The sequence below is a fragment of the Cygnus olor genome, chromosome 8, assembly GCF_009769625.2.
Source record: "Cygnus olor isolate bCygOlo1 chromosome 8, bCygOlo1.pri.v2, whole genome shotgun sequence".
In the NCBI taxonomy this organism is placed as follows: Eukaryota; Metazoa; Chordata; class Aves; order Anseriformes; family Anatidae; genus Cygnus; species Cygnus olor.
This window is the reverse complement of record NC_049176.1, coordinates 23,746,772-23,774,757: the sequence shown is the minus strand read 5'-3', so window position 1 is coordinate 23,774,757 and position 27,986 is coordinate 23,746,772. Positions and strand designations below refer to the sequence as shown.

Here is a 27,986-nt window from a genome sequence, read left to right as displayed (position 1 = left end):
GGGTGGGGGGCGCGGCGGGGCGGCAGAGCGAGCAGCCATGGCGCGGGCGGGGCGGGCGGCGGCGGCGCGGCGGGGCAGCCCCGGCGCCACCAGTAGCACCAGCAGCACCGGTAGCACCGCCGCCAGCCGCCCCGCACAGCTCCTGTAGCCGCGGCGGGGGCCCCGCGGAGCTGGCGAGCCGGGGCTCGGCGGCGGCAGGCGGCGGCGGCGGCGGCGGGGGGCCTCAGCAGGCGGTGGCCGCCCCGCCGCCCAAGAGGATGAAGAAGCGCAAGGAGCTGAACGCCCTGCTGGGGCTGGCCGCCGACGGGCGCCGCAAGAAGGCCGCCAAGAAGGGCTCCGGGCACCGGCTGCTGCGCACCGAGCCCCCCGCTTCCGACTCGGAGTCGAGCTCCCCCGAGGAGGAGGAGGAGGAGGAGCTGGGGGGGCCGCGGGGCCGCTTCGCCAAGTGAGGGCTGGGGGGGTGTGGGGCTCTCCCCGGTCTGCCCTTGTGGGGTCGGGGTGCGTGGTGTTAGGGGTGGCGGCTGGGGGGGCGTTTCAGCGAGGTTGGTGAAGTTAAATGTGCTGGGGGTGCTGCCTGTCTCCCTCTGCACCCTCACTTAGAAAACCTCCCCCTTAACTCCTGTCAAACAAAGCCTGTGTACCCTTCCCCTCCTCTGACAGGTCAGCATTTTAAGTAAAACTTTTCTAGGCACTCTTGAATACTCACCGTCTGTTTTCTTTCTCTTACCCAGGGGAGACTATCTGCGATGCTGCAAACTCTGTTACCCGTTATGCGCTTTTGTCATTCTTGCTGCCTGCGTGGTGGCTTGTGTTGGCTTGGTCTGGATGCAGGTAGCTCTCAAGGAGGATCTGGATGTGATAAAAGAGAAATTTCGAACTAGTAAGTATGCGTTCCTATGCTATTTCACATTTGCTTTGGGCAGTAGGAAGAGCTGTAGTCGCCTGCCCGCTTATTCAGAGCGGGAAGGCACTAAGACAAACCCTCTGTGACTTTGAAGAGTCCTCTGAACCAAAAATAACGAGGCTGAGCAAATCTAAGGCAGGCATTATGTATTCCTGCCTGTTCAGTACCTCCTGAGGAGCAGGAATGCTGGATTCGGAGGGACTTTGCTTGTACGTACACTTCTGAAATTCTAGACTTTGGGCTTGGGAGTGCTCCCTTCCAAAGCCGCAGTTTAAAAAGAAATACAAAGTTCTGAAAAGCCCTGTAAAAGTAGTCTGGGGAGTTTTGATGCTTCTTTCCAGATAATATTAATGGAAAGTGATATTCCCGTCCTGAGCTTGTTTAAAAGCCTCTAATACTTGCGGTTGTGCTACTGCGATTTAAATGTTTTTTAGGTATTATGTTTTTTCTTGTATATCTTTAGAATGTTTATCTGGCTTTCATTGGCCAAGCTTTGTTCAACTTTTTTGTCTTGTTGGATGTGGCGTGGGGTTGTATCATGTTGAATACTTTGAAATACAGAGTTAACGTGAAGCATTTTGCTTGGAGGTCTCAGGTTTCCTCTGTGCATGTAAGATTTTAGTCCTAAAACAACTGCTGCAGTGCAGAGGTGTGACAAATAATAGGACTCGCGTGTAACGTGCTTTTGGGTCTCTATAGCATACCTCTGGATACAGGGTACATTTTGGTGACTTATTTTAGTGGTGTTTAAAATCCTGTATATTGAGAAAGGCAAGGATAAGCTGAGGAGCTGTGTGAAGGGAACAGATGATAGTGAATCCTGAACTTTCCTGTAGTCTGTGGACACTTCAGGTGGGTTAAGTAGGTATGGTTTGCTTGAAGAGCATCGTTGTTGACTGCAGATTTTGTCTTGTGGCTTTGGCCTTAATTTTGGATATATATGTATATATATAAAATATATATTTTTGCTTAGGACATGAAAAAGACATTAAAAATAAGGCCAGAGAGTTCTTGAAATTGATTTGAAAAGTATGAGGGTGCTAGGGCTGGAGGTAGGCAGAGGGCTTGATCCGCTAATAGTGGAAGGAGACGCTGAGGAAGTGTTTGCTGCTCTTTGAGGAGCTCTCTGCTGTTGGTGTCCTGGGCTTCCTGTTAGGGTGTGTAACGTTGCTGCCAGGTGGGGAGTAGCTGCTAACCAGCTGTCTGCTGAGTTGAAATCTTCTGGCAGGCTACAAGAGAAGGCGCTGCTTGTCAGGTGAGCTTTTTAGATTAACTGACACCAAATCCCTAAAACTAGGCTTAACTGGAGTGCCCAGTTACAGGCGCTGCGATGTGGCTCTGAACTTGCTGAACAGCTCTGCAGTGCCTGTTTTCGTCTTGTTCTGGGCAAGCCACCTGCTGCTCTTCATGGACTGATCTAATTTAAGCAATAGTATCTACTGGCACTGAAAAGTCTGGTGTGATGACACTTGTTGGCTTTGGTGCAGTGAAGTTTCATCACTCCTGTTCTACAGACTTCTTTGTTAAAGAGTTGTTTGCTTGGAGCGCGCTCTCTGACAACCACAGATGGACTTGTTGTCTCCTTACTAGCTGTGATAGAAAACCAGTGCGTCTAATCCTCTGTGCGGTGATAAAATAGTCCCGTCCTTCCTTGTAACTGCAATGGCATGCCTAGGAGCTGGACGAGAGTCACGTTGTGAGAGACAGCTTTAAAAACAGTATCGACAACAACCAAAAACAGACAGCAAGGATAACCTGGTCCCAAAAGGTAAATTCTACTTTGGTGGAACAGGTGGGTGGAAGGAGGAACAAACGTACAGGGATCAGTCCTTTGGCTGCTCTGGAAAAAGTCTTCCTCCTCTGAAGGTTCATTGTTTTTTTGTCTTTTTTTCGCTGGAAGAGCAGATTCCCGTGGTGGTACTTGTTCTGCCATCCTCTGAACCAACTATGGTATGAGAGCATTTTTAAAAATAAGACTTAGGTGTGTCTCTAGTACGTTCGGGGTGGGGAGAAGTCATTGTGGTGTTGCCACTTAGTAAGGGTGCTGAGAACGCATGTAGTATTTAACCCTCTAGCACTGTAGAAAACTCTTAAGTGGAGTCTTGCTGTACACCGTGAGAGTGGCAAAACAGGCAGTAATCTGTCTGCAGGAGGCTCTGAAATCTGGGGAGAAGACATCAGACCGAGTGCATACGTGAAGGTATGCAAATGCATGATCAGCTCTGAGTCTGTTTTGGATGAAATGTACTTTTTAGGGCCTTATTTAACCAGAAGTGTTATTTGGGTCTTGAGTGATCGGTACAGATTACTGCATACCTATAAGTGACTTTAGAATTTGTTTTAAGTGAAGTGGCTTTTAGAAAACACATGGGTTTCCAGTTGTGTCTCTTTAGTCAACTCCTGCATGGGCCAAAAGCACTTCTGAAGGGCAACTCCTCTGGCCCCGTGGGTCATACGTGGGAATTTATTGTTGGAGCTGCCGGATGCACACCATGTAGGTAGCGCTGCTCTCGGCAGTGTGGGGTCTGAAAGTCGGCAGTTTGTTGGGGAGCACTGCAGCATTCCTTCGCAGAGCAGAGGTGCGGGCTTTGGAGAGCCCTGTCACCTCCATCTCAAAACCTTTGCTCACCTGTTCCTCACACCTAGGGATTTAGGATTGCTTAATAGCACTTGCAGCTAAACAGCTTAGTCACTGCAGACCTGGAAGAGCTGCATTTCTCAGGCTCACGAGAACTGGGGAGAGCCACGTTTCGCCCCTTCTGTCGTACCAAGTGCAGTAAGAACTGACTTTATTTCCAAGGCACTTGTTTATCGATTTGTTTACCAACAGATGTTAGCGTGTGAGCGTACGCATTTTTTTCAGTTGTCTTTCTGTCACATGGAAGAACTGTAATCACGTTAATCTCTTTGGACTTCACTTCATCGTCAGCAGCCTCTTTGTAAGCTTGAAAAGGGCATCGAGGTTCGTTTCGCATGCCTGCTTTGCCCTGGTACTTTTGGCACTTCTTATTTACGTTTCTGTTACTACCTTGTGTCCCCCCTGTGAAAGTAATGCAAAGTAACTGCACTAAAAAAAAGACCTGCTGAGGCTTGCTAGAGTGACAGTGCTGTTGCAAAGTGTTAAATTTAGTACGGTCTTTCTGGATTCTGTCTGCAGACGTTTGTACTCCTAAAAACAAAAATGAGTTGTTCCCAACAAATGCTGAAATCAGAAGTGGCAATAAGCTCCTGCAGAAACTGTTAATGCTGCCTTTGGCTGTTTTAGACCTTGTTGCTTGTAATTTGTTTCTTGCTTATTCAACATTGTTTCCCTGGACTTCTGTTGATTAAATTTATTCTTTTTCTTTGTTTAGTGGAATCTAATCAAAAGACGTCGTTCCAAGAAATTCCTAAACTCAATGAAGATTTGGTGCAGAAGCAAAAGCAGCTAGAACAAATTGAGACTGGAGAACTGGGGCTAAGTAAAATTTGGATAAATATCACGGAGATCAATAAACAGGTGAGAAGAATCACTTCAATTTCATCTTTACAGAAAAAGTAAGCCTGCGAGCAGAAAAAAAGCTTGGGTGCCTATGTAACTAAGTGCAGCGGTGAGCCGTTCTCCAAGGACTTCTGTGACCAGATGCCAAATGTTGTTTTGAAAGTTGAAATAACGTATTCTTCTTAAACAAAAGAAGGTAGAACGTCCAGTTGGACTGGAGACTTGTTGCAAAAAGGAAGAATTATGCAACTGGTGGGAAGGCTTGAGGAGGAATTTCAGGAAACCTAAGAACTGTGCAGTTCTTATTTTCTTGCCAAATAACCGTGATGTTTACGAAGAGAGATTTGACACTTCAAATCTAAGGAGAGTATCTGCAAACGTTTCATGTGCACGGAGTGAAGTTAGCCCGAATCAGTGCGAGTTCATGCTGCTACAAAGGAAGTACTGATGTCTCGTGAATGTAAAATCTGCTAATATACACTTGCAACCTGAGCTGGTGTAAATCTTAGCTCTGTTTACTGTGATAGAACTAAGCCGCTTAATGGAAAGCTGTTTCCTCAGCTGATGTATTAGCTCATGCTTCAAACAAAGCATGCAGCAAGGCTCTTACTGAAATTCTTGTCTTGGAGGGTAAAAATTCATACCTGCTCACAGTTAGTGGTATCCAGAGATACGTGTGGGGTGGCCCTCTCTGATGTTGGGACTTTGGGTTAAGTTTTAAAGACGGTTGAGGTGCCTGCTTGGATTGGTTTATTTGCAGTCCCATGCAGTGGTTGAGTGCTTATGTTGAGTGCCCTTAAATACATTTGAAAACTTGACTTGCTTTCTTTAGCACAATATATGTTACTCACAGTTGTTTAGGTGCCTCATTGGACTTTTAAAAGGCAATTATTATCTGCACCTGGATGTTAAAACCACTCGGGACATGGTTCCTGCTGGCCCTCAAGTTACTTCAGGGTCTGGTTCCAGTCTCAGCCAGAACTCAGTTATTGTTTTTTCCGTGAATTGTTGGGATACACTGCTGGGAATTATTTCAGCCAATATTCACAGCTGTGGAGCTAGAGACTCTGTAGGCCAGCTGGTCAAGGTTGGCCTGTTATAAAACTAGGATCTTGCCCCTTTTCTCAGCTTGCAAGACAACTTTTAGTTTTTAACTAGAAGAAAGTGTGTTTTATCTGTTCTACTTTCTCATTGTCAAGTAAGGGAAGAATGATTCTTCATTTGTTTCAACTATTGTTGGCTGCAAACTGATCTTAAAGTGCTATTAGTAATTAATGACCGGCTTGTAGGTGTTCGTAATTTGACAGCCTCTTGTGTGGGATGAAAAATTAAGACTTGTAAAATCACTTGTAATCTGGGTAAGAGAGTTGACAGAAACCACTTCTGCAGCAGAAGGTTTGAGCGATACGTGCAAATTCTTTGCCTGTCGCTCATTTGGAGAAGTTGCATGGCTTTACTGGGTTTTGCTGGGCGGGTTTGTGATTGCTAAATGCAGAACTAGATGTCTGCTTCCTCTGCGTAAAGGTTTCTTGTGCAAGATAACAACAACAAAAAAACTTCCTTGGGCAACAACCTGTCCGTAAGGGGATGAGTATAAAATGGGCAGGCGGTACCCTGTGTTTTTCATTCAGTTTAAAAAAAATTTGCTTCTGTTGCAAGAGGCAGGAGATTTTTTAATATAGCCTAAGCAGGACCTCTATCCTAGAGACAAGGGTGTTTTTGTGTCTGTATATGTACGTATCTTTTTCTTGTGTCTTATGTTTTGGTGTTACAAATTAAGCCATTAGTATTGGGAAAGGTCAGAATCAGGATTATGTTGGCTGATTGTAAATATTCCTCTTTGTTTTTAGATTTCCCTATTGACCTCAACAGTAAATCATCTCAAAACCAACATAAAGTCCGCTTCTGATCTGATTTATCTTCCTGTCACGGTAGAGAAACTTCAGAAGGCAAGTACTGTACATGTGGCTATCGCTGAATGCGTTGTGTAGTGCTGTGCTGCAGCAGGGCTGCTGGGGACAGCGGTAACAACGGGAGCTACATGAATCGCGTGTGTGAAATAGTGGCTTCTCTGTTGTTTTTAAATTGTGGTTCGCATACTTTAGATAGAGTATGGTCTTAAGGTAATGTATGGCAGACTTTTTTATTGTTGTTTTTTAAATAAAGAAGGATTTGGCTCTCCCTTTTTGGAGATTCACGTGTTTCTGGTTGTATTATGTTCTCACTTCTTTACCTTGGAGGTTGCTTTCCTTCAGGTTGCTAATCTTCCTAATCTTGTTTAAGACGCTTGCAAAAAGTCTGTCTGCAGCTTTACGGTGGTGGTTGCAAATAGGAAGTTAGTTTGACTTTTTTTTTAATAAGAAATAGAAATTCATTGCTTTCTGGAAACAATCCTGATAATGAGCAATACAGTACTACATCTGTCTCTGTGTTTGTGGTCTTGAGGCAGGCAGAAGGGAGCAGTGTGCCTGGAACAGTAGCGTGGAAGCTTTCTTGGTGTTCAGCAGTTCAGTGCTTGCACAGTAAAACATACATTGTACTGAGATGGTTTTTTTTGACAATTCCTTGGAAGACGTGCCCAAATGGGCGGCACAGGCTTACTTATGAAGTGACCTCTGTTAATACAGTGTCTTACTGTCTGCCTTAGCTGAGCCCTCTTTTCCAAAGAACTGGCCTGTTCATTTTGGTAAAAAGAAAGGTTTGTTGAAACTTTCCCGGGTCTTCCATGGCAGTTCTGTTATTTAGAAATAAATATTTATATCGGGCTAACACCTAATGTCAGTCCAGTTCTCCTTGTAGCTTTTACGGGTTTCCACTTCTCCTCATTTCCTATCCTTACAAAATTCATGCATAATCAACAAGCTGGTCATATGCAAAATAATTAGTGTGGTTTGGCTGGTCAGATCTGCTAGGAGTTCTTTTTCTGGGGGGAATATAAAGCTGTTTCTAACCTGCTGGTAGGAGCGTGCTGGATTTTCACTGCGTTATGTCAGAAGTCGTAAAGAAGTACTTAGAGTCTAGAACCCACACCTAATTTATTTATGTAATAACCTTGGTGTGATCTTGCTGCCTTTACTACAGTACTGTCAGGACAAACTGTTAAGGCCAACAAGTTTCAGCTCGCAGTGAGCTGCCGAACAGCAGGGCTTCTTGTTGAAATAAGCCCGCGTTTGGTCACGCTTTGTGGAAAATCAAAGAACTTTCAGGGTTCGTTTCAGTCTCTTCTGTTGAGTTGAAGTAAGGTGCTAGATGTGGCATCTGTTTCCTCTTCTCTCTTGGTGCCATCTTTGCTTGCATGTACATTTCAGAAGGTTGATGTTATAAAAACAGAGCTGGAATCCTTCTAGGAAGTATGTTTTGAGCATAGAAAAACTATTCTGAAGTTTAAATACAACAATTTTAATGTTTTTTTTCAGTGTCATGTTAATGAAGAGCAATAATTTTCAAAGCTCAGGCTTCTTTTAGACCCCTGGCTGTGTGCGTGCTGCAGTACCTTCTGTCAGACAGGAGAACTTCAGTGGGTATAGGTGGGTGGCCTGGTTTTTGATAGGTCTAGAGAAAATGTCTTGCTCAACTATCTGTTGCAATCCACTGTATTTGGAATCACCTGCTTTTTTTTTTTTTGAAGGAAGGGCTGCTATTGGAATTGAATTTATTTTTTTTAAGCCCTCTTTCATCAAATCATCCTGCAAACAGGGAGCTGCCTGCTGAGTTAGTCCTGAAGGGTTACTGAGGGAGTTGCTCTTGCGCAGGGGCTTGTGTTCTGACTGACGAAAGGTGCTAAGAGTGCTCTGAGGTCCTCCAAGGCAGGGAGATTGTTCAGACTTGCAAAAAGAAAGAAGTGGAGGATGGTTTGTGTGGATATCATTTGGATATACTCTGGGTAGCCGTGGTGTCACTCATGTGCCGTAAGAACTTGTGAATGTGATGGGCTCATAGGGAGAGGGGATTTTTAGATGGGTTTTACTTGTTTTGATCATTGAAGAAAGTATTCAAAATGGAATGAGAAGCACAGGGGAGAGCTCTGTCCTATTACATCAGCGTTTGTGTCCTATCTGACACTTTGACTCTGCTATGGAGCTATGCCATCAGCTAGTAAAACGCCAGTGCAGCTTTTCAGAATAGCTTCTGAAGTCTGGGTGTAGGGGGAGTGCAAATAGGTGACGGGGGAATGAGAGCGCAGTAGTCAGAAGCAGAGGTGGCTGTCACAGCACACTGGCTGTACCTGTGAAATTCATGGGGGCTTTCCTGATGCTTCAGAGCTGTTCTTTCATTTTAAAAAAAGCAATACTTGGAAATCTAGACAACAGCCTTTGGCAGACCAGTTTTGCAGCGCATGAAGTGTCTGACAGGTAGGCCTCAAAGTCAATTAAGGCAGGGTAAATAGATGATGTCAGCATCCTTGTGTTTAATACAAATACTCCATGCCGAGAGGAAGACAGATTTCTTCATCTCGGGACTTTTTTAATGCCAGAACCTTTGCATTGCTCTGGGAGTAGTAAGCCTGTAATTTTGGTCATCTGGCTTAAGCTGTCACGGTATAGGGGGGTGTGTGCATTTTATTGGCCCTGAGATGCCCTGGGTATGGTTTGCTGTTTTGCCTGTGAAGGAAGTTCTGCATCCTCCAAAATCGACTGCCTGTTTTTGTGGCAGCCTGCCTGCTGTTTCATTAACAAAACACTGTGTTTAGCAAATGGAAACGTTGGAACAATGCAGTTGAGGCAGGCTGAGATTTTTGTCTTACTCTTTTCTTCCAGACTGTGGCGAACATAGGTAGCACTCTTACCAGCGTTTCTCATGATGTTGAAAACATACAGACAGCTATTGAAGAATACAAGAAATCCATAGAAATACTCCAGAATGAAGTGGTAAGAAAATGCACTGATTTATCTCTGTGTAAAGTTTACCTGCCTAATATAAAACAAGCCTAAGAACTCTTAAGTTCTTGTTCTACATCTTTGAAACACTTTCTAGGTCTCAGTAGGTGCAGCCTGATACATTAATATACTGACCTTGTTATCCTGCGTAGCATCTCCTATGTGGTCCCAAGTATGTGTTTTTCTAGAGCCAGAATAGTTGCTTCCTACTGTATTTTCTGTCCTGCAGATTTTTACTTGCTGCTACACAAATGTGGAGCCTTGGGAATCTTTCCTGCTGTGTGATACAGAGTACTGCTTATGGTGTAACTCTCTGCACCATGTCTTAAGAATGGTATGGTGAAAGTGTCGAGACAATTGAATTAAGGATGTGTGTGAGAACAAAATTACTGACCATCTTTACCAGAAACTGTTCGCTGTATTTACACTGACCTCTCTTGCTTGGGGTTAATCCAGTGGAAAAAGAGTCAACAAATATTTTTTCAGTTAGAATGCAATACAGCATTACTTTGGATAATTTCTTTTTCTCCTGCAAATACCCTCATTAGACACCTTTTGAAACTTAATTTAGTTAGTGGGTACTGCAGAAACTTTATAGGTGTAGCCTGTATAGAAGTGGTGAAATGTGTATCATAAGACTGTGTTAAAGGAGAATACCTAATTGGAGTGTTTAATAACAAACAAACAAAAACAACCCCAAACCCATACTTGGATCCTCAGTGTTTGAAAGAGAAAACTGTATTAGTCTGGTTAAGATACTGTTTGCATGAGTGACACTAATTATAATAAAACATCCTTACCTACATTCTGCCAGTTCTTAAAAGCTTTGTATTTTCTATGAGCTTTTGGTAACATAATTTTCTGCTTCTTTCCTTAGAAGGAACTGAAACAGCTAACTTCATTTCCTTCCACTGTTCTGCCAAGGACTGAGAGAAATCAGACAGAAAATTGCAAACAGGTATTTTTCTCCCTTGCGTATTGAGTATTGGTACAAGTGGTACTTAACTTTTTTGTGTGTTTTACAATATTGTAATGTAAAAAAGTATGGCTTTATGAAGGCAAAATACAGATGGCATAATTCAAAACCAAGCGTAAGATAATTTTACTGTAGCTTGTTCCTGTGCATGTGCAAACACAAAAGTATTCTAGCCTGAGAGTACCTTTTTTTTCTTTTGGTGTGTTTTAACTGGGTGAGGAGTAGAACGTCTGAAATGGAATATCAAACAAGTTACTGTGTACTTTGCTCATGTAAATTTAAATGATTTAAAGGCTTTTTATTGAATGGATTTTATGGCAGGTACTTGCCAACCTGAGCAAATCTGGGAGTGGCATGTGTTGAGTCACCCTCAATGTAATGAAGTGTGGAAAGTGGGGATTAAAAAAATAAAAAGGTGATTAGCCAAAATGGCCTGTAATGGAATTAGTGCATTTATTTGTATTTAATACAATTATTATATTCCTCAAACTGAATCTTATGTATAAATACCAGCTTCTTAGAGTGACCCTCTGGCTACCCAGAGTATATCCAAAAATAATTGGTGTAGTTACCAGGCTTGCTCTGGAAAACTAGATGAATAGGCTTTGTGTGTTTGCTGGCACAGCTGAATTGATTACATTAGCAACAAAGCGGTTAGCCCTGAGGAAAATCTCAGTTTCAAACTTTGAAAGCTGGAATAACTTTCTGGAAGCTTCCAGTTGAATGTTTTCAGCATTTCTGTGGAGACCCAGTCTGAAGCCTTCCCGGTTAAACTGGGTCAGTCACCATGTTGTTAATAGCAAGAGCGCTGCAGAAGCGAAGTAAACTGCCATGTTCTGGCTTTTTTATATTTCAGGAAAGCCAGTCACTCCATGCAGCTTTGGAGGAGCTAAATAATTCTGTAGTGGTGTACCAGAAGTTGAATGATATCAAGCTTCTAAATGTGGATTCAGCCATTGGTAACCTCAGCCGGAGGGTTATGCTGTTGGAAAACTCTCCCGTTGCTGTGAATAAACTGGACAAAAGAGACAACTTGTCTACCAGTGCGGTAAGCGTGACTGTGGGTGTCTGCTAATTTCAGTTCTTTCTACACAGTGCATTTGTAGCTTTTTATGACCCAACTAAAGAAGTGAGAGTAAAACTTGAGAGGCTTAGGATTTCATTTAAAAAAGCTGGAATTTGATTATCTGATCAGAAATATGTAACTTAATGACCACCTCAAAGAAAATCCTATCTTCTTCCCTTCAGAATCTGCAGAAGAATGTCCTAAACATTGTGATGTTTAAGACTTAGTTGCTTAATGGGATGGGGTTTCCAAACCTCTTTAACGATGTTTGGGCAAGCCTCTCCGGCATATAGGGCATCTGTCAAGACCACCAGGAAGTTAGGTGGGCTTCTGGATTGTTCAGCAGTACTTAAATGCTCAAAAAAGCGTTTAAATATGTTCACAGATCTTTCCAGTCCTTTCTGTAGGCTGTGCCGAGTCCAGACTCTATGAACATGTTTTGTATACTGAACAGCAAGAAACATGCTGACACTGCTGTGGTAAATTTATACAATTCACTGTCTTGATATTTATTCTAGCTTGTACTTGTCCTGTTTTTATCCTGCTTTGTGCCTGGCATATTTGAAGGAAAGAAACTTTATTATAGAAAATTAATGTAAATTAAAAATAAGTACGTGCGTACACTCAGCTCTCCTCCATTTTCACTCTAGGGGAATGATACAACTACCTCTCTAAAAGTGGAAAATGAAGATCAACTAGATAATGAAACACATTCAAATAAAGAACTGAAGGTAAAGTAAGGAAACGCAAACCTATACTGGGTTAGTAGACCCTGTCATTTGTCTTAAAATCATGTTTGAGAAACGATCTGCAAGTAGGCTTATCTGACCCAGTTTCTTTTAAAAGTACAGTGTAGAAGGACAGTTTACCCACCCCATTTTGGGGACAGGAAGTGAATTAGGATGGAAGAAAAGTTGTGATAAAGTTTTGTTGTTCTGACTATGGGATAACACAGCAGAGCTGCTGTAATATCCTTTCATGCAGCTGAAAGTCTTTCAGACCATGGTCCAGTGCAGTGAGGGACTCTGGCAGCTGGCTCAGTATGAGTTCCCATTGTCATGCCCTCAGCAAAGCTGTCCCAGCTATTCTAGGTTCACTCTGTAAATGGTGTTATGACATTTTTCCACGTGTAAAAACTTTCTTGGGCTATGTTTATCCTTAATAAACATAGTGCATCATAGGGGAAATCATGAAAGGGTGAGAGGACGGAACTCAAGAAGACAGTGCAGTGCTGCCCAGGCCTGCACAGTCCCTGTTTGTCCTCTGACTTCAGAGCTGTAGCCTCAGGAGCTAACAGCCAAAATTTGACTTAGAGAAACTTTGTACTAGTGGAGTCCACATATTGATGAAAGTCTTCTCTCAGTAATGATCGAATAACTGACTGTGAGCAAGTTTAACAGACTTAACTGAACGGCCAAGTTGTGGGTTAGGGATGAGGGGTAGTGCTAAAGTTACTTTCCACATTCTGGCAAGAAGGCAGATGAGTGAACTGACTACGCTGTCATGTCAGGCTTGGATTGATGTGAACGCAACCTGTAATCTGGAATTTTATCGTAAAAGAGCAGAAGAGATCCAGACTAAAAAATGCGATGGTTGACAGTGATATAGTAATTCCTACCTGAAAGTAGTCAATGCTGCAAACAAACATTTGAAACAATTATGTAATTCAATTAATGTATAAATGTTCATTCCAAGTACACTTGTTGACTTTCCATATTATCGTTTGTGAGTATCTTACTCATTTGTATAAGAAATATAGAAATGTCACATTATTTTGAAATTGGTGTCTGCAAAATACTTGCCTACTTTTTGGGTTGAGGTACTGAGTCTATTTCTTTTTATAGAACTTGTGAATTTACTCCTGAAATTTTTCCATGGCTTTTTTTGAAAATGATAGCGATCAAGTTTTTAAATGATTAGGTCATTCAAAAGTACTTGGATATTTTAGGTGAATTCTTGTTCTGATCTCCTCTGTCTATTGAAGAGGGTGCTTTTTAAGAAAATTATTTTCAACATGTGCAGGAACCAGGAACCAGAGATTCTCAGGTATTAAAACTAAGAGAGAAGCTTCAGCTGATCAGTGCTCTCACAAGCAAACCAGAAGATGACCGTCCCATTGAGGCATCAAAGAATGGTAAGAATGTTGTGCAAGAGTAATCCATAAAGGTTAAGGTTCCGGGTGTAATTAAAAGAATAAGTAATGAAGGTGAATAAGTTATACAGCTTTCTTAAGATTTTTGTTGAAGATGAGTTCAGTCGGGCAGAAAACGGGTCTAAGACGTAGAAAATGACACGTGAATACAAAAGTTTCCTTAGCAACTTTCCAGCGGTTGCTATTATGGAAGTAGACAATGATACATCCCCAGAGAAGGGAGGAGATGGTAAAAGCAGCTCAGGTGGGCTGATATAGATTGAATTACTGAAGTTTTTTCATTGCTTTCAGAATAGGAAGTAGAAAGCACTTGCCAACCAGTCATTCTGTGTTTGAGGTTTACAAATATACATCCACAAGTACAGCGTGGAAGGTTAAAGCTGTATAACTGTCCAAAAATAAGCCTTCATTCCTTCTGTTCTTCCACTTCTGGTAAAAGTGGATAACACTACTATATCCTGAAACAATTTTGCACTATTCTTAGCCCATATAGCATGTGTGATGTAAAAAATCTTTGAATTAGTTCTACTGGCTTTTTCCTGTTTGTTTCTGCTGACTAATTCTGTGGAAATAATAAGACTAACAGAAATTGTTTTGCAACAGTTGAAAGTAGTTTGAGTACTACGGCAAAGCCCACAGACCTTTCAAGGCTGACTTCAAGGTCAGCTGATGACAACACAGAGAAGAACGGACAGCTGAGACATCTGTCCTTGCCAGAAATTTCCAGCATAGAAGGTGTGTCCTTTCTAGGCTGACCTTTTCTTTTTGTAAATGTTTCATGCGAATGTTCAGGAGACATTAAGTGTAGCTGGAATTATGTTAGTGTCTGGACAGTCTGTGAGAAGTTTGGTCAAGTTGAAAAGGTTGAAAACCACAGATTTAACAGAGAGAAAAGAATAGCATATATAAAAGAAATGGGGATTTAAACGGGCGCGTGCATTAAGGTCAGGGATGTGTTCTGAGTGCCAAAGTATTGTGCCAAGTGCCCAACAGATTGGGAGAGTAGTCAAGGGCAGAGCTAGGGTGCTGAAGGAAAACGAAGTAGGTGTGAATGTGCACGTTGTTTTCTTTTTCCTCTTTGATTCTTTTTTTTTTTCCTCACTTTAAGAGAATGCTGCCTGGTGGAATGAATGGCTTCTGGATCTCGCTGTTCAATCTCTTCAGCTACTGAAAGGGCATTGCTTTGCTTCAGGAAATGAATAGACACTTTTCCCTTTATATGATCTGTGCTGTTGGTATAGCAACAGTCATTCAGAGCTTGCTTTTGTGGAAGATAACTGCATCTCTGTGCAGTGGGTAGTGGTAGAATGGGCTATTAGATGTGGCTAGAAATAGGGATTTTTTTAGACTTATTGTAATTTAATTCAGAAATGTTGATGTTTGTGCTTTTTACTTCTGAACTGTTACTGACAGCTTATGACAATACAGAAGGCAAGCTGTGTATTTGGGGATGCTTTACTCAATTACTAGGTAGTAACACATAATGCAGTGAAACTGGAAGAGTAACTTACACAGTATTCCCGTGTACATCAAAGAATTACTTCTAAATCATTGTTCTCTTTGCAGATCTTCAGAATTTGTTTGAAAAAGCACCTGAAGATGCTGACGGAAAACTGTCTTTTGAAGATCTTCAAAAGCTGCTTGGCTCTATAGCCCAGGATTCAGAGATCTTGAAGAAATTTGACACAGATGGAGATGAGAAATACTCATTACAAGAACTGAGATTAGCTTTAGGTATATAGGAGATACATATATTTAGAAATGTGATATTGATGGACGCTACTGTAGCTAAAGGAAACTACGGGATATGAAAAAAACTGTCTGCACTTTCCCAGTGTTTTACTGATCTTTGGAGTGAAATTACTGTACACATTGCCACTTTTTTTCCTTTTATTGAAAACAAATTACAAGTTTAGATGTCGACAGGACATAATATTGGGACTGTTAAAATCCAGAAAATTCCCACACTTGTTTAGATGCTTTTCTTGGTCATTCTTTCCAAGGGAGTTCTTGTTTTTAATTTAAAATACAAAAATAAAACTATGGTTTTATATTTCACTGAAATTTGCCTTAAATTAGAGAGTTGCACTTTATGTAAAGCAGAAAGAGATCTGTCTTGTAAAGATGGGCTTTCTCTGCTTGTAAATATTTGAAATAGAGTAAATTATGCATATTTAAGGGGAGGTTTGCATTAGGGGCTGCGTTGGTAGTAAACTTTATAATGAGAGATTTGGCTAAAAGGCATAGTTGAGAGCTTCAACTAAAATTCTAGTTTTGACTAAGTATATCCATGAATGAGTTTGGACTCAGGCAGAGGAAGGAAGGAGTGGTAAACTATGTCCATCTATAGCAGGACTTACTTTTAGAGGGAAGAGTTGAATGTGTTTTTCTATCATGAGCCTACAGGAGCAATTGCCTACCAAGTGCTTGGGTTTTCACTTCAGCATTCTTTTAGCTTTGCTGTATTGCGTCCAGATTACATTTTGTGAGATGAGCCTATCTTTTTTTGTTTTTAAAAAAAAAAAAGCTACTGAATAACAGATACCTAAGAGGTAAAAGTCTGCGATGCAGCCTGCTGAGTAGCACCTGGATAGTTCATACCCCTGCGCGCTGTGCAGGGAGCAGTCAGAGGTGTGTTGAGTCTCGCTGGCTGGTCACCAGAGATTTTGTGAATGAGGTTGCCAATGCTGCTGGCTTCTTCCACCCGCTGTTGGTGGGGTCACTGATGAAGAGCCCTGAGTAAGGCTCCTTGTCAGTAGGATTGTGAGTAGGTGGGAGTGGCCTGGAGTAGAACTTGTGGGTTGTTTTCTGTCTAACGTGCATGTGATTGCTTCTTGGTACCTAACTTTTGTCTTTGTCAAAAAAGGATGTACAAGGCAGGACAGGATTGTATAATCACATCAATGCTCTCTACTGATGAGTGCTTTTAAATGAGGTTTCACTAGGGTAGAGGAATTTCAGGGTGTGTTTATACTAGTGGATGTAAACACTGTGTTTATAACCTTCTTGAATGTAAAAAAAAAATAAAATGGAGAAGGGATTCTTTTGCAAGCCAGGTCAGAGCCACATCAGGTGATTTTGTTCACAGTATCACTGATCTTGTTGGGAGTCTTTTTTGCATGATTAGTGAATGGAAATTACCCACCTCACAGAAACATCAGTTTATGTGGAAGTCAGTTGATAACGGTTGAATTTTGTGTAACTTTGGATTGGATGTTTATAGTTTTATTAATAATTGTATTCTGGAAGTGTGTATCAGTGAAGGAATGTGCAAAATGAAACCCTTTTATTCATTGCTTAGGCTTCTTTCACTGTTGCTCTTCTGTCCTATTTGGGTAATGCAGACGTGACCTGCTAAGGAGATGCTTTTGATGTGACATTTTAAAACACAGTATTTAAAAACAAATTAAAACCAACCAACCTTGGCTTTATGAGGACAAGAAGCTAATATCTGCTTCTTGCAGCTTCCCATACTCTTTTATACACTTATAATTCCTTAACCAAATAATAAAAAAAAGCAATAAAATGTAACCGTTCTGGTATTTTATTTGTACATAGTGTATCATAGCCATATGCCAGAGTTTGCAAAATATTTTTGGAAATTTGATTTGTATGAAAACTACCTTAAATTATAAGGGATTATTGTGCTGCCATGCGAATCTACCAGTGTTTTGTTTTGATACAGTCTGCTTTACTTTTGGAAGGCTTTTCAACAGCAATAGTGAAATTTGTCAGCTTGAGAATAGCGTGTGCTGCTCCAGACACTTGTGTCTTGTGTACGTGGCCAGGGAACTGAGTTGCAATTGATAAGCGATTGGCATTCAGGCACAGCTGTTCAGTGGTGCTGCTCACTTGCATGTCAAGAGCATGGTCAGTTGCTAATTGCTGTAGTCACTGCGGTGTAGGATGGACTTGTGCTTTGAGTTTAATGAACCATGACCATCCGGGAGTGCAGCAGTAGCTTTTGCTCGACCTAGACTAGCCGGCAGCTCTTTGTTGCAGCCTCAGAGCGTGGTGCCGTGATCCCTTCAGGTTTTCTGCCATCCCTCCAGTCTCCATCCCGCATGCTTCTCGCTGCAGGATTCTCTGCTCTCGTGTGTTTGTGCTGCAGGTGGCAGAGGGCACAGAAGTCAGGGACAAAGAACGCACCTGTCTGGATCTGTGCTGGCAGTGAGGAGCTGGTGGGACGTTTGTGGCTTCACGTTGTGGTCCTAGGAGCCCCAAAACCTTTGGCCTGCCCTTGGGTAGCAAGTGCTGGAGGGACGAGGTCTGAAATCAAGAGGTGACGTGATGGCAGTGGGCACGTTAGGGATAATTTAGGACTCGGGGGGGTGAGCAGGAGACGTGACTCGGTGTCGGATGGTCTGAGAGGCTCACGATGCTGTGACAAGCGTGTCCCTGTCCCTGGCACAGGGCATGGCGAGGGACGAGGCCGGCGCGGTGCTGAGGGACAGGCTGCTCCCAGGTGACAGCAGGAGCGCGGTGACGCTCCTGAGACGCTCTGTGGTGTTCGGTCTCATTTCCAGCTTGTATTCTTTCTATATTTTCGGTCACTCCTGTGTCGGGACCACTTTGTATATTCACTTTGCCAAGTTTCGCGGCTGCCCTGTACCCGTTTCGGAAACGTGTAGCGGCTTCACCGGTCCGCGCGAGCTGGCTGAACCCCCCCCCCCCCACCCGTTACCGTGTGCCGCGGCTTTAATTTACCTCAATAAAAGCTCATTTTTAGCCTGCGTGTCTCTCTCCCGGCTTCTGTGGCGCTGCTCCTCGGCGGAACGGAACGGCGCGGCGCGGCATGGCGGGGCGGGCGGAGCCGTGCGGCGGGCGGACCGGGCCGGGCCGGGGAGCCATGGCGGGGCCGCTGCTGCAGGCCTGGGGGCTGGGGCTGGGCCGGGGGGCGGCCCTGAGGAGCCGTGCTGCCCTCCGGCCCCTCGGGCTGCTGGCTCCGCCGAGCCGGGACGTGGCGGGGACGGGGCCCCGGGATGGCCCCGGGGAGGCGGCGTTGGAGGAGAACCCCTTCTACGGGAAGTATCGCCACAAGATCCAGGAGCTGCGCAGGTGGCTGGGGGCAGGGGGCGGCGGGTTTGGGGGGAGAAAAAGGAAGAATAGGGGTGCTGGGGGAGGATGGGGATCTGGGGTCCGTGGTCTGTGAGGAGAGGGAGGCTGCGGGTGGAGGTGGGAGACGCGAGGGAGGTCGTGGCCGTCGAAGGGTGCAGGGGGAGCCTGGCCTGAAGGGGCTCGGTGCCCTAATGAAGGGGCTCGGTGCCCTAAGAGCCAGGTTAAGTTAGAACCTGCCCTGCCATCCCCTTGTCATCTGTGTTTTGTGGGGCCCCACAGTCTCTACATGCCTGGAGGCTGCTGTCTGTCTGCCTTGGGGCACCTTCGTGCCCTTAGTGTGGCGGTAGGGGTAGGCTGAAAGCCGTTTAGTTTAGCCTTGTGCCCCGCTAACTAAACAGAATAACTTCAGGCCAAACGCTGCCTTGAAATTCCCTTACGTCGTTGCCACCAAGTAGATGAGAGGGTCCTACTGCAAGGTAATCAATTTGCTAAGGGACGATTTTGCTAACACAGCAGCAGAAGAAACTAAAACAGGTTAACGGTATGGTCAGTACCACAGGAAACGCTTTAAAAGGCCAAATGGTGTTAATCACTTGGCACTATTAATAGTCTCTTCTCTGATTCAGAGCCAGTCCAGATGTATTTGAATCCCGTATGGAAAAAAGAAATGAAGTGAAAAAGCAGCCAGTGGGATACTCCAAGCAAGCCGAGTTTGTCAGATGTATGGAAGAAAAGGCAAGGCCAATTTTTCTTTGTAATTTGCACACACTGGAGCTATAATTCTGTCATTTATGTAGTATCAGCATAAAGCTACAAACATACAGCATTCTTGCTGGTATGGAGCCCCAGAATTTTACTCTCTAGTGGCTAAAAACATAATTCTGTATTCCAGCATGTTATTTAGCTATTTTTCCATGCAGTAGACTCGGAGCTTGAGGGCTTTATTTAAGTGTTTAATTCATTCCAGATTAGTTTGGCCAGATGGAGTGACGTCAGCTTGCATTTATCATTCTGTAGTGAATTTAAAAGAAATAAAATTCAACAATATCAGATCCCAAATGAATAATAATTTCCTTTAACTAATCCTTTCTGACCTTGTAATTCATAATTCACATTAAGTTACTACTTACCTTTCCTCATCAATAACTTACTATATAGTAAAATGCACTGCAGCAATGTTTAAGTATCTTAAATTTGAGCTTATACGTGGAAGATTTTGTCAGCAGGCATGATATGCGTGGCAGGAAAGGCAAATAAATGTTACTAAAGCATCAGCTATAAAAATTAAAGAAGGATGTTTTTTTCTAGGCAGAAGGCTTGGGCACAAAGACGTCAAAGGGAGGATTCACACGGGATAAGGTAACGGAAATGAACCAAAGCGTTAGAGGATGTGCTAGCAAATAAAGGATGGATGTTAATTTGTAGTGTTACCATCAGTACTTTGCCCAAGAGCTTTTTGACATACAAGTAATGTTTCTTATGCTGCACTTCATAATAATATTTTCATTTACTGTTGGGATTACGTTCAAGTCTTAAACCTCTTTGCACTCTGGGTTTTTATTATGAAGTCCTTTCTCTCAGATATACTGGAAGTTCCTGCTAGTTAGAGAATCTGAAAGCTTGCAGTAATACATCAAAAGGGTTAAGCTGCCTCTGCAATGTTTAAATATATTTCCAGCATTCAGCCAGTAGAGGGACAAGAGGATGGTTTTATTCTCTTCAACATTCCTGTATTTTAGCAATCTTTGTAAAGCTGCCAATAGAACATGTGTTTGAAATGGTCGAAGAGGAAAAGCTTACAGCTCATCTTTCAGCTGCAGTAGAGACCTGCAGAACTGGAGCAAAGTGTGTTCTATGTCCTGACAGAATCTTTTATATTCTGCTTCAATGTATGAATCCACTTTTCAGTGTGTTACTACTTAACTATTTACTAGTTTCTATGGCAATTAAGAGAACTAAGGTGCATTGTAAATTGAATTAAGTTCCTCTAGCTTGATTTTGTTCTCTGTAGTTGCATCCATCCATTCATTCTGAATTCTCACTTGAATCAGAGAACTGTCACCATGCCAGATTCCTTATGCTCTCTCTTGCAGACACTTGATTCGATTCTTAATGTGGAGATGGTGAAAGAAAAATCAGCAGAGGAAATAAAACAGGTGACGGATTTAAATAGACTGAACTTTGTTCCATATCTATGCTTAATAGTAATTTATGTGGGAGAATAGAAATTTTACTTAAAATAAGACTGAAAAATAAAACATGGCTATGGCAGTATGTTTATAAGAACCACATTCACATTCATGTCAAAAGTAGAAGGTATTTTTCTCTGTATAGGGAAGTCCACCTAGAATGTACCCCCATGATAATAGTCAGTTTACATTTGTACTTGATCACTCAAAAACTCTCTGCTGTAACTTATTGCTGCCGTTTGATGTGTAGCTGTTTAATTGGCGTCAGCAAGATCCTGTCAGGTTTGAAGACAGGTCGAGGGAAATCCTGGCAGTAGCTCTCATGGATTTTGCTGTGTCTATTTTGCAGGAATTAAAACAAAGCTTTTTCAGTCTTCTATCTTCGTTTGTATTATCTGTCATTCAGGAGCCTTTGTACTCATACTAAAGATAGTTAGGGTTAGAAGGAGGTGGGTGTGTTTGTTTCAAGGACGATGTGAATCAAGTTATTCTCCCTAATATCTTTTTGTTTTGTACTGCATTCCCTTTTATCTGGTTATAAATAATTTCTGTTCCATAGTTCTGATGTTGCTTGAGTTGGGTCTGGTAGTTTTTTCCTAATCAAATTGTATGCCAAGAAACTTTATGTAGGCATGCTCATTTACAGGCAGCAACGCATACAAAGGAGCCTTCTGGCAGGACTTAGAGCAAAAGCCTTGATGTTTTCCTGATAGCTTGAGAACATTGTAGAAGCGATTGTGTTCTGCAGGGAATGACGTGGGACCAGTTGTAGCAGGGAGTGGATTCAATAACTTATTTCTTTTGAGTTTCCCCATTTCATTGTTTAAACATTTTATTGATAATTCTCATTAGTCGTGTAGGACTAGTCAATTTATTCAGGACTTCATATGAGCTTTTATGTAGGTATTGCCATCCAGCTGTGCTGAAAGACTGTCTGCTGTTAAAAATGCTTTGCATGTTCTTTGTTCAAAAGAAAACCAAAAAACCTGCAGACGTTGTTGGCATGATTGTTGTGAAGAATATAAGAAGCGGTTCTTATAGCTAGTAAATCTTGAGCCACCTCTGAGTGCGCTGCTTTTTTCTGTTATCTAATTGAAATCTGTCATTTGGTACAAGTACTCTGCAATGTTAGAAGTGTGCTGCATTAGCAGGAAAGTCACTCAGGCTTAACTGAAAAATGATCCCTCAAAGTGCGTACAAAGATTTGTTTGCAAATGGAATTCTTCTTAAAGCATTTAACGTTACTGGTGGATGCTTGATTTTTAATGGTAGATTTCCTTTGTTTCCTACAGATTTGGAATCAGTACTTTTCTGCAAAAGATACAGTTTATGCTGTTATTCCTGTAAGTAGTTTCTCTGTAGTTACACTCTCTGAAGGTCAGCTTGCAAAGCTTTCCTTTCTGTTGTGGTTTAACGCAGCAGGCAGCTCAGCACCACACAGCCATTTGCTCACACCCCCCCGCCCAGTGGGATGGGGGAGAGAATCAGGGGATAAAAAAGTAAGAGCTTATGGGTTGAGATAAAGACAGATTACTAGGACAGAAAGGGAAGCAAAATCACAATAATACATACAAAGCAAGTAATGCACAATGCAATTGCTTACTACACAATGCCCTGCCAGTCCCTAAGCAGCAGTTGTTCCCTCCCCACTTGTAATGTTCCACATGGCGCACACGGTATGGGACATCCCCCTGGCCAGCCTGGGCCAACTGTCCCAGCTGAGTCCCCTCCCAGCTCCTTGGGCACCCCCAGCCCCTCGCTGGCAGGGCGCTGTGAGAAGCTGGGAAGGCCTTGGCTCTGTGCAAGCACTGCTCTGCAACGACTGAAACATCGGTGTGGTATCAGCATTCTCATGCTAAATCCAAAACACAGCACCACACCAGCTCTATCCTAGCCAAAAACAGGACAGTTCCTAATTGTGATTCTGATCACAATCGTTGAATGAAGGAATCATTGAAAGAAAATGGGAGTTCAAGAAAAAACTTTCTTTCCAGGATGAGGGATCTTAGTGCCTGGAATAAAGGCTTTTGATCCAAAAATGTTTAACCTTTTTTTTTTTTTCTCCCATCAGTTGGTCTCAAAGCTAGTGCTTCTTTCTGCACACCCGCCCTGAATTTCCAGACACTTTTTATTTAGAATATCCAATATTTGTTGCAGGGGCCTAGTATCTGTTAATGTAGCATTTGTATTTTCAGATTTTTTTCTCAAAATTGGTCTTTTCTTTGCCCTCTTCCTTGCAGTACAGGCAGCTAACTTGTATGTTTAATGTGGCAGTGTGAGAGCGCTTGTCTAACAAACTTGCACTTGGTTAATTCTTTGATTTAATTCCTTACATTTAAAATTATTGGCAGCACTCTTTCATTGAGGTTGCGTGGTGCTTCCTGTGATAAGATCATATTTCTTATCCCTGATAAATTTACCGGATGTTAATTGCTGTTATTCTGCATGAAACCTTAGCCTGGACTGGGATTTCTTTTTATTCTTCTCTTCAGAATCTTTATGTGATCCTGATTTTTAGATCTGGCTTTTCACAACTGGGTTTTGAGTTAAGGTGGTGTGGGCCTTTCATTAGCAGGGCTGGCATTGTTCTTTGGTGTGCTGTTTTAGGAAGTTTTTTAAAGCTTTAATGCAAACCAGATTCTAGGCACACTGGGAGGTAGTTTGTGGTGTTATCGAGGGGGGAAAAAGCTGGCTCCAGCCAGAAGTTTTTTGTTGGCTGGAAGAAAGGCTTTGCATAATTCTCAAAAGCTCAAAAGCATACATGAAGGAATTTTGTGTTGGTAAATGACGTATGCTTTATTTCCTGAACACCACAGAGTAGGTATTAATATATGGTGCTGGCAAGAAAAGAACAGGCAAAAGATGTAGGGGAACATGGAGAGGACATGTGAATGAGATTGCCAGGTTTCGTCAGGGATGACTTAAATATGTTTGTGGTTTTCACGTAAAACTATTCAGTAAGTATGTTATTTGGATAAATATCCCACTGCATTTTAATACTGAAGAACAGATGACTGTGATGTAAAATCCATAATTTGTGGCCAGGGATGTGTCATCTCATTCAGCTGTTGACGCCAAATGATGCAGTAGAGCTATTACTGAAAGAGGTTTTAATGTAAGCCTAAAGTGTGGGCCCCCACCTCCAACGAGGAAAGCTTTGTATCCAAGGAGTTTCCTGCTGCCTCCTGGAGAAAGCATTGTTAAAATGGGGTACCCATGACATTTAGGTAGCCGAGAACTAATATAATCTTCTGTGCCTTCGTTGTTGCCTGTTCCCACAGTGAGACCTCCTGTAAGGAGAAGTTGTGCCCTGTAAAGGTTAATGAGACGATTCTGAATAACTGTGCATCCGCGTTTGTGTTGTGAAACATGAATTTCTTTCTCCTTCCCTAAAGGCAGAGAAGTTTGATTTGATATGGAAGAGAGCCCAGAAATGTCCATCGGTACGTACGACGGAGATTCACGGTGCCTTCATGTACAGCTGTAATGCATTTCTCCTGTCCAAAGCCTAATTCATAAACTTTTGACCCTCCTGTGTTCAGATGCATTGTATCAGCTCAATTAGTAAAATGCAAGTGTTGAAATACTTGTCTTAGTGTTCAGATAAAAGCAACGGCTATTCAGGTGTATCGAACAGGTTGATCTAGAGATCAGATATCTAGATAGAAGAGGTGTAGAGCTCAGATAGGTGAGCACAGAATCTCCCAGGGAATGATTTAGCTACGTCCCTCCAGTTTCCTTCAATTGATGTCTTGTGGTTAAGTCTCTTCCATGCAGCGTTGTGAAGAGCCAGACCTTTTAGGCCAGCTTCACTGATGTTCCTGTATATCTTTCATTGTTGCTTAAAGCATCCTCGTTTTAACCTGGAGGAATCGTTGTGAGCTATAAGCTGTGTGTCACCATTGCGTTACGTTGCATGTGTGTGGAGAAAGTGAGTTCTCTTGTCTTACGGTTGAAGTGCATAAAATACTGAGGATTCCTAAGGCTGAGGTTCACAGTTTCTCATGGGGCTCGGGTGGATTTGTGGTAAACTTTAATTGGAAAATTGAATTTCAATTAGAAGATGTGTGAATGAGCATGCTGTTGCTTTAAAGAAGTTAAACTGCAAAAGACAAGAACAGCTAACAAGATAAAGAACACGTTTCTGCTGGTTTGTTCCACATGCTGCTGGATTAGTATTGTTTCTTGTTGAAAGTAGTGTGCTTTTAGAGTAATTTGTGCACTGAAGCATGGGCTCTGTGCAAATTGCACATTGCTAAGACAAATCCTTCACTGCTTTATAAAATCAAAAGGTAGCTAGACGTCATGGTGTTGAGGAGTGCTTTTTTTACATCTAAATGGGAGACTTCACCAGATTGATGACTTGATCCTGGGTATTCCATTTGCCAAGCTCAAATATGTCTGGCTTCCTAAGCTACTTGGAGCTTGGGAAGTTGTTTATAGTTTTAAGTGCATTTCTGTGCAGTCCATCGGCGTTTAGTCAGGTGTTCTGCTTGTTTTTCTGCTCCCACATTGTCCTCCTTCCCGGTGTGGGAAGATGGTATGAGAGCAAGTCCTGTACAGGACTGAAAACTCTGAATGTTCCTCATCTTACGTTTGACCATTTCTGTTGTTAATTTATTTTAGAAGTGAGCTAACAGATCAGAGTCTGAATATTCTCTACAGTCCTTTCCTTAGTTTCATATAACACTATAAAAATATGTCCCAACGTTGAGGATTTCCTAATGAAATAATACCAATAAGGTAATGCCTGCTCTGAAGATTAATGACCTCTGCTCATCCACAAAGCAGCAGTGCAGGCTTTTCTGTGTTGGTCTGATGTGAAATTTGAGCCTTGGGGCAGTGGTTATCAGACTGGAGTCACTCTCCTGGGTCATGAAGTCTGGTTCCTGCTGTCCTATCATTCTTAGTAAAGCAGAGAGACCCTTTTTTCTGTTGGCGTTCCTCACTAAGGAGTTTATGCTGGAGGCCAGTATGACAGGGGTATTCTTGTTCATTATTTTATGAAAAGGAGAATTATTTATCGCTTCTCTGCAGTTTCTGTACGCTTTGCCAAGAAAAGAAGGCTATGAGTTCTTTGTGGGGCAGTGGTCAGGAGCGGAATTGCACTTTACTTCTCTAATAAATGTTCAGGTAAGTAATTATCATAAAAAAGTTGAAAATGGATTAGGATCCAAAAATATATAATGTCAGAATGTTACAATATATAATTGCTAAATAATTTAATGAACAGATTTTCTCGCTTAACTTGAAAATAATTCTCAGTGAAAAACTGCCCTGAATTATGGGCATTCAGTAAGTTTATGAGTACTAAATGTCTCTTTAAAGAAGAATAAGGTAGAATTCAAGCAGTCTCAAAATAGAAGAGCCAAATGTTTTAGAGCTGTTTGCACAAACTACTTAGAATACCAGTAGATGCTATGAAATGAAATCTCTTTCTAGAAGTTGCAGGTTATTTTAAATGTAAAATGGATTCTAGTTAAGAACTCCAACCTGACCCTGCAAATCACTTGTTTTCTGTAAATACCAGGAATAACAAACTATTAATTAGAACTGACCCTTAAGCCCCGAAAAATAATTGTCTCCGTAGCAGTTAATACTGAAAAGTTTTATAATTAAGCCTCAAAATCTGCAATAAAGCTGAAGTTCTGTATGGGATACCAACAGATTTCTTTACATCCTTCAGACCCAAGGTGAATCTGCTCCGAGCCAGCTGGTCTTGTACCATTATCCTGAGCTGCAGAAGGAAAAAGGAATAGTACTAATGACAGCAGAAATGGACTCCAAGTTCTTGGTGAGAGAAATCTAATCATTGGCTTCCTTCATTTTATGCTGCAGTTCCTCTTACAGTTTTGAATTAAAAACTAAGTCTCGAGAAGAAGCTTTCCCAAACAGTGGTCATGTTAGATTTCTTTAATTTAATCTATTTAGTAATCTAGGGAAAGCTAGAAGGAAATCAGCAGTCTGACTGTCTGGTGTTTGCAGCTCGTACATACTTTTTTTCTTATTCTTTGTATTATAGTTTATTGTTGTAAAGCATTAGCAAAACTCAGAAATGCTTCTGGTCTTCTTGCTAATGGAAGCAAATTTAAATGAAAGTGGTTGCTACCTGCCAACTAGTTGAAACAGTGTTTTGAAACTTAATACTGACAGGCAAAGCAAGAGACATCCAGAGCTTTGTGTTAAGTTTCCGTGTGTCTTTGCTCTTTTCCCTGCGTGTGGGTGTACTGTTATTTGCATATCTGTAATAGTATAGTGCTAGGACTAATGACACCGGGGATTATACCGGTGGAACAAGATGATAATTAAAACATCCCACCTCTAATTGACCCGCTTACACCACTTCCGAAACTATGTGGTAATGCATTTGCCCTGTTGTATCTCGGAGCAGACAATCAAATTTTGCAACGCGAGTCCTCCATAGGAGGAGAAAGATGTGACTTTGGTAAATCTCCAGTGCCTTAGAGTGGGTAGGAGTCATGACACATAGGGTGTATCTTTGACCTCTGAGGTGTATGCTCAGCAGGAGAACAGTTTGTAGGCACAGTGCTCAGGTGCCTGAGTAGGTCAGGAACAAAAGGGAGATGGTTTTGTGAAGAGATCTGCAAAACGAGGTTGACTTTCAGCCCCTAAATAGTCTTTTTCAATGGGAAACAACAAAACCCAATGTTAACAAATCCTTTATTTACACTTGCAGGTGGTCCACGAAGCCCAGTGCTTGGCGAATCAGGTGCAGCTTTTCTATGCAACGGATCGTTCTGAGACCTATGAATTAGTGGAGACCTTCAACCACAGATCTAACGAATTTAAATACATGTCAGTTATAGCAGAGCTTGAGCAAAGCGGACTTGGGAAAGCACTGAGACCTAGTCAGGTTTCTGACAAGTCATAGAGACTGCATGTGAAGCAAACCAGGAGCAAAGGGTTTCTTAGCTGGTTCCTGTCTCTACCATTCCGTGGAGTTGGACTGGCTACAGGAGGGATCTGGAGACATCCTGGGAGCGTGATTGTCAAGCCCGCCTGGCACCGATACAAGCTGAGGACGTGGGTCACTTGAGCAGCGGTAACGAGTTGCCCAACTGGAGCACTGCACTTCAGTGTAACGTTGTCAGAAGGAGCTGTTTTCCCTTCCTGTAACTTAGCTGCTGCACGCTGTGTTTTTGAGATCTGAAATAAAATGTCAGAACGGGAGCTGTGTCGTGGAGTGTGTTGACATCACCAGAGAGATAACAATTGGTGTTTCTTCTCAATAAAGGCATTTTAAGTGCCCTCTGCCATTATAA

General features: G+C 42.3%; 2 protein-coding genes and 1 long non-coding RNA gene across 4 annotated transcripts; 2 read left to right on the top strand and 1 right to left on the bottom strand.

Annotated features, from left to right (window-relative positions):
• Positions 1-21: 21 nt before the first annotated feature.
• Positions 22-15,514, top strand: EFCAB14 (EF-hand calcium binding domain 14). 2 transcript variants are annotated; one of them, XM_040566235.1, is made up of 11 exons: positions 22-445; positions 732-880; positions 4,258-4,403; positions 6,236-6,334; positions 9,143-9,253; positions 10,140-10,220; positions 11,095-11,286; positions 11,955-12,035; positions 13,327-13,438; positions 14,060-14,191; positions 15,023-15,514. In XM_040566235.1, exons 1-11 carry the CDS (start codon positions 258-260, stop codon positions 15,196-15,198), a joined length of 1,467 nt encoding a protein of 488 aa, XP_040422169.1. In that variant the 5' UTR covers positions 22-257; the 3' UTR covers positions 15,199-15,514. The 2 variants fall into 2 exon arrangements, with proteins under 2 accessions (XP_040422169.1, XP_040422170.1); XM_040566236.1 differs by lacking the exon at positions 14,060-14,191 and having other exon boundaries at positions 50-445.
• LOC121074318 lies at positions 15,344-18,261 on the bottom strand. Its single transcript, XR_005822280.1, has 2 exons — positions 18,164-18,261; positions 15,344-17,561 (listed from the first exon to the last, which is right to left on the bottom strand). It is a non-coding gene; the product is annotated as an uncharacterized LOC121074318 (long non-coding RNA).
• On the top strand, positions 18,252-27,986 carry ATPAF1 (ATP synthase mitochondrial F1 complex assembly factor 1). Its single transcript, XM_040566237.1, has 9 exons — positions 18,252-18,514; positions 19,141-19,249; positions 19,823-19,873; positions 20,608-20,670; positions 21,996-22,046; positions 24,099-24,146; positions 25,741-25,836; positions 26,390-26,497; positions 27,401-27,986. Exons 1-9 carry the CDS (start codon positions 18,252-18,254, stop codon positions 27,593-27,595), a joined length of 984 nt encoding a protein of 327 aa, XP_040422171.1. The 3' UTR covers positions 27,596-27,986.

Excerpts from the sequence above, each read along its gene's own strand:
- ATPAF1 (XM_040566237.1), top strand. The coding sequence starts at position 18,252 with ATGGCGGGGCGGGCGGAGCCGTGCGGCGGGCGGACCGGGCCGGGCCGG. Across the intron at positions 20,671-21,995 it reads CAGCAGAGGAAATAAAACAG|ATTTGGAATCAGTACTTTTC; the intron begins GTGACGGATTTA and ends TGTTTCCTACAG. Across the intron at positions 26,498-27,400 it reads AAATGGACTCCAAGTTCTTG|GTGGTCCACGAAGCCCAGTG; the intron begins GTGAGAGAAATC and ends TTACACTTGCAG.
- EFCAB14 (XM_040566235.1), top strand. The coding sequence starts at position 258 with ATGAAGAAGCGCAAGGAGCTGAACGCCCTGCTGGGGCTGGCCGCCGAC. Across the intron at positions 881-4,257 it reads AAAAGAGAAATTTCGAACTA|TGGAATCTAATCAAAAGACG; the intron begins GTAAGTATGCGT and ends TTCTTTGTTTAG. Across the intron at positions 6,335-9,142 it reads CGGTAGAGAAACTTCAGAAG|ACTGTGGCGAACATAGGTAG; the intron begins GCAAGTACTGTA and ends CTTTTCTTCCAG.